Here is a 13,590-nt window from a genome sequence, read left to right as displayed (position 1 = left end):
CACCATCTAAATGAATTACCACCATCTAGATGAATTACCACCATCTAGATGAATTACCACCATCTAAATGAATTACCACCATCTAAATGAATTACCACCATCTAGATGAATTACCACCATCTAAATGAATTACCACCATCTAAATGAATTACCACCATCTGAATTACCACCATCTAAATGAATTACCACCATCTAGATGAATCACCACCATCTAAATGAATTACCACCATCTAGATGAATTACCACCATCTAGATGAATTACCACCATCTAGATGAATTACCACCATCTGAATGAATTACCACCATCTAGATGAATTACCACCATCTAAATGAATTACCACCATCTAGATGAATTACCACCATCTAGATGAATTACCACCATCTAAATGAATTACCACCATCTAAATGAATTACCACCATCTAGATGAATTACCACCATCTGAATTACCACCATCTAGATGAATTACCACCATCTAAATGAATTACCACCATCTGAATGAATTACCACCATCTAGATGAATTACCACCATCTAAATTAATCACCACCATCTAAATGAATTACCACCATCTAGATGAATTACCACCATCTAAATGAATTACCACCATCTAGATGAATTACCACCATCTAAATGAATCACCACCATCTAAATGAATTACCACCATCTAAATGAATTACCACCATCTGAATGAATTACCACCATCTAAATGAATTACCACCATCTGAATTACCACCATCTAAATGAATTACCACCATCTAGATGAATTACCACCATCTAGATGAATTACCACCATCTAAATGAATTACCACCATCTAAATGAATTACCACCATCTAGATGAATTACCACCATCTAAATGAATTACCACCATCTAAATGAATTACCACCATCTAAATGAATTACCACCATCTAAATGAATTACCACCATCTAAATGAATTACCACCATCTGAATGAATTACCACCATCTAAATGAATTACCACCATCTAGATGAATTACCACCATCTAAATGAATTACCACCATCTAGATGTGATTTCTGTCATTCTGAGCACCGGGGGGTGGGTTGCGCACCCAATGCATATGGGTCTGGTAAATTTCTCAAATGTCCGGTAAATTAAAATCTTGCCGGTCACATTGTCCTACGGGGAAACCCTGACTCACATCCCACCCTGTCCTGTCACACTAACCTGTGGATAAGTCAGAGCGAAGGCAAGCCATCCTCCCAGCAGTAGAGACAGTATCATCACGGTAACAGGGTCCTGGTATATATAGTCGGGCAGGACAGAGGACAACCCTGATCTTGATCCTGCTTGGGTCCTTCTGCTGCCGCTAGGACCCGAACCACGACCCCCTCCACCACCATGACCTACTGACTGGAACTAAAGAGGAGGAGTGGGGGGGTTCAGGTCAGAGGTCAGGGGGTTGTAACTTACAGGATGGTCTGTATGTGAGTGGGGGTTCAGGTTACAGGTCAGGGGTTGTAACTCACAGGATGGTCTGTATGTGAGTGGGGGTTCAGGTTAGAGGTCAGGGGGTTGTAACTCACAGGATGGTCTGTATGTGAGGGGGGGTTCAGGTTAGAGGTCAGGGGGTTGTAACTTACAGGATGGTCTGTATGTGAGTGGGGGTTCAGGTTACAGGTCAGGGGTTGTAACTCACAGGATGGTCTGTATGTGAGTGGGGGTTCAGGTTAGAGGTCAGGGGGTTGTAACTCACAGGATGGTCTGTATGTGAGGGGGGGTTCAGGTTAGAGGTCAGGGGTTGTAACTCACAGGATGGTCAGTATGTGAGTGGGGGTTCAGGTTAGAGGTCAGGGGGTTGTAACTCACAGGATGGTCAGTATGTGAGGGGGGGTTCAGGTTAGAGGTCAGGGGTTGTAACTCACAGAATGGTCAGTATGTGAGGGGGGGTTCAGGTTAGGGGTCAGGGGTTGTAACTCACAGGATGGTCAGTATGTGAGTGGGGGTTCAGGTTAGGGGTCAGGGGTCAGGGGTTGTAACTCACAGGATGGTCAGTATGTGAGTGGGGGTTCAGGTTAGAGGTCAGGGGGTTGTAACTCACAGGATGGTCTGTATGTGAGTGGGGGTTCAGGTTAGAGGTCAGGGGGTTGTAACTCACAGGATGGTCAGTATGTGAGTGGGGGTTCAGGTTAGAGGTCAGGGGGTTGTAACTCACAGGATGGTCAGTATGTGAGTGGGGGTTCAGGTTAGAGGTCAGGGGGTTGTAACTCACAGGATGGTCAGTATGTGAGTGGGGGTTCAGGTTAGAGGTCAGGGGGTTGTAACTCACAGGATGGTCAGTATGTGAGTGGGGGTTCAGGTTAGAGGTTAGAGGGTTGTAACTTACAGGATGGTCTGTATGTGAGTGGGGGTTCAGGTTAGAGGTCAGGGGTTGTAACTTACAGGATGGTCAGTATGTGAGTGGGGGTTCAGGTTAGGGGTCAGGGGTCAGGGGTTGTAACTCACAGGATGGTCTGTATGTGAGTGGGGGTTCAGGTTAGAGGTCAGGGGGTTGTAACTCACAGGATGGTCTGTATGTGAGTGGGGGTTCAGGTTAGGGGTCAGGGGTCAGGGGGTTGTAACTCACAGGATGGTCTGTATGTGAGTGGGGGTTCAGGTTAGAGGTCAGGGGGTTGTAACTCACAGGATGGTCAGTATGTGAGTGGGGGTTCAGGTTAGGGGTCAGGGGTTGTAACTCACAGGATGGTCAGTATGTGAGTGGGGGTTCAGGTTAGGGGTCAGGGGTTGTAACTCACAGGATGGTCTGTATGTGAGTGGGGGTTCAGGTTAGAGGTCAGGGGGTTGTAACTCACAGGATGGTCTGTATAGCGGTTGTTCTGAGACCGGGTCGGGATAACGGCATCACCGGAACGCTGCAGGTTTACTGGGAAGTCTCTCAACATGGTGGTGTGGGCTACCGGGGGTAACTCATGATGTCCTGATGACACGCGCACACACACACACACACACACACACACACACACACACACACACACACACACACACACACACACACACACACACACACACACACACACACACACACACACACACACACACACACACACACACACACACACACACACACACACACACACACACACACACACACACACACACACACACACACACACAGTTAAAACGTCATAGTACTATCAACAGGGTCATCCACTCAAATATAAGAAGGAAAGGAAGGGAAATAAAGAAGGAAAGAAGGAAAGGAAATATGATGCAGAGATATGATATGACACAGATATGATGTTAAAGGTGACATCAATATGAGGACGTATGAATGACACGGTGTCTCTGTGTGGTTAGTGTGTCTGGTGTCTCTGTGTGGAGCCTGGCGGGTAGTTACCTATGAGGAGCCACTGGTTGTTCAGTGTGTTGGTGGAGCCTGGCGGGTAGTTACCTATGAGGAGCCACTGGTTGTTCAGTGTGTTAGTGGAGCCTGGCGGGTAGTTACCTACTGGTTGTTCAGCGTGTTGGTGGAGCCTGGCGGGTAGTTACCTATGAGGAGCCACTGGTTGTTCAGTGTGTTGGTGGAGCCTGGTGGGTAGTTACCTATGAGGAGCCACTGGTTGTTCAGTGTGTTGGTGGAGCCTGGCGGGTAGTTACCTATGAGGAGCCACTGGTTGTTCAGTGTGTTGGTGGAGCCTGGCGGGTAGTTACCTATGAGGAGCCACTGGTTGTTCAGTGTGTTGGTGGAGCCTGGCGGGTAGTTACCTATGAGGAGCCACTGGTTGTTCAGTGTGTTGGTGGAGCCTGGCGGGTAGTTACCTATGAGGAGCCACTGGTTGTTCAGTGTGTTGGTGGAGCCTGGCGGGTAGTTACCTATGAGGAGCCACTGGTTGTTCAGTGTGTTGGTGGAGCCTGGCGGGTAGTTACCTATGAGGAGCCACTGGTTGTTCAGTGTGTTGGTGGAGCCTGGCGGGTAGTTACCTATGAGGAGCCACTGGTTGTTCAGTGTGTTGGTGGAGCCTGGCGGGTAGTTACCTATGAGGAGCCACTGGTTGTTCAGTGTGTTGGTGGAGCCTGGCGGGTAGTTACCTATGAGGAGCCACTGGTTGTTCAGTGTGTTGGTGGAGCCTGGCGGGTAGTTACCTATGAGGAGCCACTGGTTGTTCAGTGTGTTGGTGGAGCCTGGCGGGTAGTTACCTATGAGGAGCCACTGGTTGTTCAGTGTGTTGGTGGAGCCTGGCGGGTAGTTACCTATGAGGAGCCACTGGTTGTTCAGTGTGTTGGTGGAGCCTGGTGGGTAGTTACCTATGAGGAGCCACTGGTTGTTCAGTGTGTTGGTGGAGCCTGGCGGGTAGTTACCTATGAGGAGCCACTGGTTGTTCAGTGTGTTGGTGGAGCCTGGCGGGTAGTTGCCTATGAGGAGCCACTGGTTGTTCAGAGTGTTGGTGGAGCCTGGCGGGTAGTTACCTATGAGGAGCCACTGGTTGTTCAGTGTGTTGGTGGAGCCTGGTGGGTAGTTACCTATGAGGAGCCACTGGTTGTTCAGTGTGTTGGTGGAGCCTGGTGGGTAGTTACCTATGAGGAGCCACTGGTTGTTCAGTGTGTTGGTGGAGCCTGGCGGGTAGTTACCTATGAGGAGCCACTGGTTGTTCAGTGTGTTGGTGGAGCCTGGTGGGTAGTTACCTATGAGGAGCCACTGGTTGTTCAGTGTGTTGGTGGAGCCTGGCGGGTAGTTACCTATGAGGAGCCACTGGTTGTTCAGTGTGTTGGTGGAGCCTGGCGGGTAGTTACCTATGAGGAGCCACTGGTTGTTCAGTGTGTTGGTGGAGCCTGGCGGGTAGTTACCTATGAGGAGCCACTGGTTGTTCAGTGTGTTGGTGGAGCCTGGCGGGTAGTTACCTATGAGGAGCCACTGGTTGTTCAGTGTGTTGGTGGAGCCTGGCGGGTAGTTAACTATGAGGAGCCACTGGTTGTTCAGTGTGTTGGTGGAGCCTGGTGGGTAGTTACCTATGAGGAGCCACTGGTTGTTCAGTGTGTTGGTGGAGCCTGGCGGGTAGTTACCTATGAGGAGCCACTGGTTGTTCAGTGTGTTGGTGGAGCCTGGCGGGTAGTTACCTAAGAGGAGCCACTGGTTGTTCAGTGTGTTGGTGGAGCCTGGCGGGTAGTTACCTATGAGGAGCCACTGGTTGTTCAGTGTGTTGGTGGAGCCTGGTGGGTAGTTACCTATGAGGAGCCACTGGTTGTTCAGTGTGTTGGTGGAGCCTGGCGGGTAGTTACCTATGAGGAGCCACTGGTTGTTCAGTGTGTTGGTGGAGCCTGGCGGGTAGTTACCTATGAGGAGCCACTGGTTGTTCAGTGTGTTGGTGGAGCCTGGCGGGTAGTTACCTATGAGGAGCCACTGGTTGTTCAGTGTGTTGGTGGAGCCTGGCGGGTAGTTACCTATGAGGAGCCACTGGTTGTTCAGTGTGTTGGTGGAGCCTGGCGGGTAGTTACCTATGAGGAGCCACTGGTTGTTCAGTGTGTTGGTGGAGCCTGGTGGGTAGTTACCTATGAGGAGCCACTGGTTGTTCAGTGTGTTGGTGGAGCCTGGCGGGTAGTTACCTATGAGGAGCCACTGGTTGTTCAGTGTGTTGGTGGAGCCTGGCGGGTAGTTACCTATGAGGAGCCACTGGTTGTTCAGTGTGTTGGTGGAGCCTGGCGGGTAGCGTACGTCGGTAGACGGGATGATCTCACACTCTCCCTCCTCTCTTACCGTCACCTCCTCGGTCTCCGGTCCCTCGATACGCGCCAGCGTCAGGCCCCGCGGCTGCCGTGGCAACACATCAATCAATACATCAAAGAATCAGCCAATCAAAATCAGAGAGAAAAGTTCTAACAAGGTGTATGTAATGACATCACAGTACTGAGACTAAAACACTCATGATTGGCTGCTGTGTGTTGTGTAGACATGCTGATTGGCTGCTGTGTGTTGTGTAGACATGCTGATTGGCCGCTGTGTGTTGTGTTGACATGCTGATTAGCTGCTGTGTGTTGTATAGACATGCTGATTGGCTGCTGTGTGTTGTATAGACATGCTGATTGGCTGCTGTGTGTTGTATAGACATGCTGATTGGCTGCTGTGTGTATACACTGAGTGTACCAAAACATTAGGAACACCTTTCCTAACAACCTGTAATTCGTAAGGGCATCATGGCTTCTACAAGAAAGCGTTCCACAGGGACGTTGGCCTATGTTGACTCCAATGCTTCCCACAGTTGTGTCAAGTTGGCTGCATGTCCTTTTGGCTGGTGGACCATTCTTGATACAAACAGTGTAAAAACCCCAGCAGTGCTGCAGTGAACACTATAAACTGCTGCACATGGCACCTATTACCCATACACCCCGTTCAAAAGGGACTTAAATCTTTTGTCTTCGCACCCTCTGAATGGCACACATACACAATCCTGCCTCCTCTCCCTTTCATCTACACTGATCGAAGTGGATCTAACAAGTGACATCGATAAGGGAATCATATCTTTCACCTGTTTAGTCTGTCATTTAAAAAAAAGAGCAGGTGTTCTTAATGTTTTGTCCACTCAGTGGATTTTTGTTTGTTTGTTGTTGCTGTTGATTGACAGCTGTACTGACCACTAGAGAGACTCCGTCGTGAACCAGGGAGGTGGAGGCGTAAAGATGAGAGTCCAGCTTCCCTACATACAGAGTGGGCCTAAAACACACACAAGACAAATGACATAAAGAAGGACGGTGAAAAAGGGTTTGAAACACAGCTTCCCTACATACAGAGTGGGCCTAAAACACACACAAGACAAATGACATAAAGAAGGACGGTGAAAAAGGGTTTGAAACACAGCTTCCCTAAATACAGAGTGGGCCTAAAACACACACAAGACAAATGACATAAAGAAGGACGGTGAAAAAGGGTTTGAAACACAGCTTCCCTACATACAGAGTGGGCCTAAAACACACACAAGACAAATGACATAAAGAAGGACGGTGAAAAAGGGTTTGAAACACAGCTTCCCTACATACAGAGTGGGCCTAAAACACTCACAAGACAAATGACATAAAGAAGGACGGTGAAAAAGGGTTTGAAACACAGCTTTCCTACATACAGAGTGGGCCTAAAACACACACAAGACAAATGACATAAAGAAGGACGGTAAAAAGGGTTTGAAACACAGCTTCCCTACATACAGAGTGGGCCTAAAACACACACAAGACAAATGACATAAAGAAGGACGGTGAAAAAGGGTTTGAAACACAGCTTCCCTAAATACAGAGTGGGCCTAAAACACACACAAGACAAATGACATAAAGAAGGACGGTGAAAAAGGGTTTGAAACACAGCTTTCCTACATACAGAGTGGGCCTAAAACACACACAAGACAAATGACATAAAGAAGGATGGTAAAAAGGGTTTGAAACACAGCTTCCCTACATACAGAGTGGGCCTAAAACACACACAAGACAAATGACATAAAGAAGGACGGTGAAAAAGGGTTTGAAACACAGTTTCCCTACATACAGAGTGGGCCTAAAACACACACAAGACAAATGACATAAAGAAGGACGGTGAAAAAGGGTTTGAAACACAGCTTCCCTACATACAGAGAGGGCCTAAAACACACACAAGACAAATGACATAAAGAAGGACGGTGAAAAAGGGTTTGAAACACAGCTTCCCTACATACAGAGTGGGCCTAAAACGGACACAAGACAAATGACATAAAGAAGGACGGTGAAAAAGGGTAGAAACACAGCTTCCCTACATACAGAGTGGGCCTAAAACACACACAAGACAAATGACATAAAGAAGGACAGTGAAAAAGGGTTTGAAACACAGCTTCCCTACATACAGAGTGGGCCTAAAACACACACAAGACAAATGACATAAAGAAGGACGGTGAAAAAGGGTTTGAAACACAGCTTCCCTACATACAGAGTGGGCCTAAAACGGACACAAGACAAATGACATAAAGAAGGACGGTGAAAAAGGGTAGAAACACAGTTTCCCTACATACAGAGTGGGCCTAAAACACATACAAGACAAATGACATAAAGAAGGACGGTGAAAAAGGGTTTGAAACACCTTGTAATGCTGCACTCATTGAGAAAATTACTGTTAAAAACTGTTAAAATCCCCATGGATTGATGAGGAATTTTTAAAAAGTGTATGGTTGTAGAGGGATGAGGCAAAAGGATTGGCAAATTAGTCTAAACTATGAAACAAAGATGAAACACTATGAAACTACACTATGAAACAAAGATAAATTATATAAAGAATGAAAGTAAAAAGCTTTGGAGCTCCTTCAACGGCATTCTGGGGGAAAAAAGGCTAACAGAAAGGGTGTTCTAATGGAAGCCTCCACAACATAATCCAGGTAGAATCAGGAGTTCCCCAGGGCAGCTGTTTAGGCCCCTTGCAGGTAGAATCAGGAGTTCCCCAGGGCAGCTGTTTAGGCCCCTTGCAGGTAGAATCAGGAGTTCCCCAGGGCAGCTGTTTAGGCCCCTTGCAGGTAGAATCAGGAGTTCCCCAGGGCAGCTGTTTAGGCCCCTTGCAGGTAGAATCAGGAGTTCCCCAGGGCAGCTGTTTAGGCCCCTTGCAGGTAGAATCAGGAGTTCCCCAGGGCAGCTGTTTAGGCCCCTTGCAGGTAGAATCAGGAGTTCCCCAGGGCAGCTGTTTAGGCCCCTTGCAGGTAGAATCAGGAGTTCCCCAGGGCAGCTGTTTAGGCCCCTTGCAGGTAGAATCAGGAGTTCCCCAGGGCAGCTGTTTAGGCCCCTTGCAGGTAGAATCAGTAGTTCCCCAGGGCAGCTGTTTAGGCCCCTTGCAGGTAGAATCAGGAGTTCCCCAGGGCAGCTGTTTAGGCCCTTTGCAGGTAGAATCAGGAGTTCCCCAGGGCAGCTGTTTAGGCCCTTACAGGTAGAATCAGGAGTTCCCCAGGGCAGCTGTTTAGGCCCCTTGCAGGTAGAATCAGGCATTCCCCAGGGCAGCTGTTTAGGCCCCTTGCAGGTAGAATCAGGAGTTCCCCAGGGCAGCTGTTTAGGCCCCTTGCAGGTAGAATCAGGCATTCCCCAGGGCAGCTGTTTAGGCCCCTTGCAGGTAGAATCAGGAGTTCCCCAGGGCAGCTGTTTAGGCCCCTTACAGGTAGAATCAGGAGTTCCCCAGGGCAGCTGTTTAGACCCCTTGCAGGTGGAATCAGGAGTTCCCCAGGGCAGCTGTTTAGGCCCCTTGCAGGTAGAATCAGGAGTTCGCCAGGGCAGCTGTTTAGGCCCCTTGCAGGTAGAATCAGGCATTCCCCAGGGCAGCTGTTTAGGCCGCTTACTTTTTAAAATCTTTACTAACGACATGCCACTAGCTTTGAGTAAAGCCAGAATGTCTATTTATGCGGATGACTCAGCATTATACACGTCAGCTATTACATCGACTGAAATGAACGCAACACTTAACAAAGAGATGTAGTTAGTTTCAGAGTGGAATAAGTTAGTCCTAAATAATTCAAAAAACTAAAAGCATTGTATTTGGGACAAATCATTCACGAAACCCTAAAGCTCAACTAAATCTTGTAATAAATAATGTGGAAATTGAGCAAACTGAGGTGACTAAACTACTCCTACATCCAGCTGTGTGTGTGTGTGTGTGTGTGTGTGTGTGTGTGTGTGTGTGTGTGTGTGTGTGTGTGTGTGTGTGTGTGTGTGTGTGTGTGTGTGTGTGTGTGTGTGTGTGTGTGTGTGTGTGTGTGTGTGTGTGTGTATCTCTTACACCAGCTGTGTGTGGGTGCTGGCCTGCTCCGTGACAAACTGGTAGCTCCACTTCATGGTGTGTGTGTCGTGGGACGAGAAGGTGAGGTAGCGCAGCGTCTCCATGGCAACCGACAGGTGAGGGGCGTGTCTCAGAGAGTCCTGGCTGTACAGGTACACACCCACCACAGGTGACCCATAGTTTTGCATCCACAGGACGTCACCTGGGATAGAGGAGAGGAGGGGAGAGGAGATAAGAGAGGAGGGTTAGAGAAAGAGAGAGAGGAGGAGAGAGGAGAGGGAGAGAGGAGAAGAGAGAGGGAGAGAGGAGGAGAGGAGATAAGAGGGGAGAGGAGGGTTAGAGAAAGAGAGAAAGGAGGAGAGAGGAGAGGAGGGTTAGAGAGAGGAGAAGAGGAGATAAGAGGGGAGAGGAGGGTTAGAGACAGAGAGAGATAAGGAGAAGAGAGAGGGAGAGAGGAGGAGAGGAGATAAGAGGGGAGAGGAGGGTTAGAGAGAGGAGAGAGATAAGGAGAAGAGAGAGGGAGAGAGGAGGAGATAAGAGGGGAGAGGAGGGTTAGAGACAGAGAGAGGAGAGGAAAGGAAAGGAGGTGATATAATTAATGATAAACTAATAACATATAAAACTAGTCTAGGTTTATTGTAGCAGGCCAGTCCGGTTTTGTCTGGTAGTGGAACACAGTAATTATCTGTCTGGTAGTGGAACACAGTAATTATCTGTCTGGTAGGGGAACACAGTAATTATCTGTCTGGTAGGGGAACACAGTAATTATCTGTCTGGTAGGGGAACACAGTAATTATCTGTCTGGTAGGGGAACACAGTAATTATCTGTCTGGTAGGGGAACACAGTAATTATCTGTCTGGTAGTGGAACACAGTAATTATCTGTCTGGTAGTGGTTGGGGAACACAGTAATTATCTGTCTGGTAGTGGAACACAGTAATTATCTGTCTGGTAGGGGAACACAGTAATTATCTGTCTGGTAGGGGAACACAGTAATTATCTGTCTGGTAGGGGAACACAGTAATTATCTGTCTGGTAGGGGAACACAGTAATTATCTGTCTGGTAGGGGAACACAGTAATTATCTGTCTGGTAGTGGAACACAGTAATTATCTGTCTGGTAGTGGTTGGGGAACACAGTAATTATCTGTCTGGTAGGGGAACACAGTAATTATCTGTCTGGTAGGGGAACACAGTAATTATCTGTCTGGTAGTGGAACACAGTAATTATCTGTCTGGTAGTGGTTGGGGAACACAGTAATTATCTGTCTGGTAGTGGAACACAGTAATTATCTGTCTGGTAGGGGAACACAGTAATTATCTGTCTGGTAGGGGAACACAGTAATTATCTGTCTGGTAGGGGAACACAGTAATTATCTGTCTGGTAGGGGAACACAGTAATTATCTGTCTGGTAGGGGAACACAGTAATTATCTGTCTGGTAGTGGAACACAGTAATTATCTGTCTGGTAGTGGTTGGGGAACACAGTAATTATCTGTCTGGTAGGGGAACACAGTAATTATCTGTCTGGTAGTGGAACACAGTAATTATCTGTCTGGTAGTGGAACACAGTAATTATCTGTCTGGTAGGGGAACACAGTAATTATCTGTCTGGTAGGGGAACACAGTAATTATCTGTCTGGTAGGGGAACACAGTAATTATCTGTCTGGTAGTGGAACACAGTAATCATCTGTCTGGTAGTGGAACACAGTAATTATCTGTCTGGTAGGGGAACACAGTAATTATCTGTCTGGTAGGGGAACACAGTAATTATCTGTCTGGTAGGGGAACACAGTAATTATCTGTCTGGTAGTGGAACACAGTAATTACCTGTCTGGTAGGGGAACACAGTAATTATCTGTCTGGTAGTGGAACACAGTAATTATCTGTCTGGTAGTGGAACACAGTAATTATATGTCTGGTAGTGGAACACAGTAATTATCTGTCTGGTAGGGGAACACAGTAATTATCTGTCTGGTAGTGGAACACAGTAATTATCTGTCTGGTAGGGGAACACAGTAATTATCTGTCTGGTAGGGGAACACAGTAATTATCTGTCTGGTAGGGGAACACAGTAATTATCTGTCTGGTAGGGGAACACAGTAATTATCTGTCTGGTAGTGGAACACAGTAATTATCTGTCTGGTAGTGGAACACAGTAATTATCTGTCTGGTAGTGGAACACAGTAATTATCTGTCTGGTAGTGGAACACAGTAATTATATGTCTGGTAGGGGAACACAGTAATTATCTGTCTGGTAGTGGAACACAGTAATTATCTGTCTGGTAGTGGAACACAGTAATTATCTGTCTGGTAGGGGAACACAGTAATTATCTGTCTGGTAGGGGAACACAGTAATTATCTGTCTGGTAGGGGAACACAGTAATTATCTGTCTGGTAGGGGAACACAGTAATTATCCGACCGTAAAACGTACCTGACTCTCTGTCCACGGTCACCACCAACCCATCGCCACTGGAGACGAGATGGGCCATCTCTGGAGAAACAACTGTATGGTCACACTGTGCAGAACTACATACGTACATTATCATTGGTTCCCTACTGTAGTACATTATAGTATAATGGTGTACCGCCTGTAGTACATTATATTATCATTGTATACCTACTGTAGTATATTATATTATCATTGGTTACCTACTGTAGTACACTATATTATCATTGGTTCCCTACTGTAGTACATCACATTATAATTGTGTACCTACTGTAGTACATCACATTATAATTGTGTACCTACTGTAGTACATCACATTATAATTGTGTACATACTGCAGTATATTATATTATCATTGTGTACATACTGTAGTACATCACATTATAATTGTGTACCTACTGTAGTACATCACATTATAATTGTGTACATACTGCAGTATATTATATTATCATTGTGTACATACTGTAGTACATCACATTATAATTGTGTACCTACTGTAGTACATCACATTATAATTGTGTACATACTGCAGTATATTATATTATCATTGTGTACCTACTGTAGTACATTATATTATCATTGTGTACCTACTGTAGTACATTATATTATCACTGTGTACCTACTGTAGTACATTATATTATCATTGTGTACATACTGCAGTATATTATATTATCATTGTGTACCTACTGTAGTACATTATATTATCATTGTGTACCTACTGTAGTACATTATATTATCATTGTGTACCTACTGTAGTATATTATATTATCATTGTGTACCTACTGTAGTACATTATATTATCATTGTATACCTACTGTAGTATATTATATTATCAATGTGTACCTACTGTAGTACATTATATTATCATTGTGTACCTACTGTAGTACATTATATTATCATTGTGTACCTACTGTAGTATATTATATTATCATTGTGTACCTACTGTAGTACATTATATTATCATTGTATATCTACTGTAGTATATTATATTATCATTGGTTCCCTACTGTAGTACATTATATTAGCATTGTGTACCTACTGTAGTATATTATATTATCATTGTGTACCTACTGTAGTATATTATATTATCATTGTGTACCTACTGTAGTACATTATATTATCATTGTGTACATACTGTAGTATATTATATTATCACTGTGTACCTACTGTAGTACATTATATTATCATTGTGTACATACTGCAGTATATTATATTATCATTGTGTACCTACTGTAGTACATTATATTATCATTGTGTACCTACCGTAGTACATTATATTATCATTGTGTACCTACTGTAGTATATTATATTATCATTGTGTACCTACTGTAGTACATTATATTATCATTGTATACCTACTGTAGTATATTATATTATCATTGTGTACCTACTGTAGTACATTATATTATCATTGTGTACCTACT

The 13,590-nt window shown here is 45.6% G+C and overlaps 1 protein-coding gene across 1 annotated transcript in view; it reads right to left on the bottom strand.

Moving 5' to 3' along the window:
• The window catches only part of LOC139542266 (serine/threonine-protein kinase/endoribonuclease IRE1-like), a 62,259-nt gene that overhangs the window by 31,740 nt on the left and 16,929 nt on the right, over positions 1-13,590 (bottom strand). The window contains exons 8-13 of the mRNA XM_071347495.1: positions 12,152-12,211; positions 9,718-9,919; positions 6,585-6,663; positions 5,613-5,763; positions 2,810-2,934; positions 1,185-1,376 (exon numbers count right to left, since the gene is read on the bottom strand). Of these exons, the coding sequence (XP_071203596.1) occupies positions 1,185-1,376; positions 2,810-2,934; positions 5,613-5,763; positions 6,585-6,663; positions 9,718-9,919; positions 12,152-12,211 (809 nt within the window). The remainder of the gene's footprint in view (positions 1-1,184; positions 1,377-2,809; positions 2,935-5,612; positions 5,764-6,584; positions 6,664-9,717; positions 9,920-12,151; positions 12,212-13,590) is intronic.

Source organism: Salvelinus alpinus, chromosome 2, assembly GCF_045679555.1.
Source record: "Salvelinus alpinus chromosome 2, SLU_Salpinus.1, whole genome shotgun sequence".
Lineage (NCBI taxonomy): Eukaryota > Metazoa > Chordata > Actinopteri > Salmoniformes > Salmonidae > Salvelinus > Salvelinus alpinus.
Note: the sequence above shows the minus strand (reverse complement) of the source record. Positions and strands in the feature narration are given on the sequence as shown.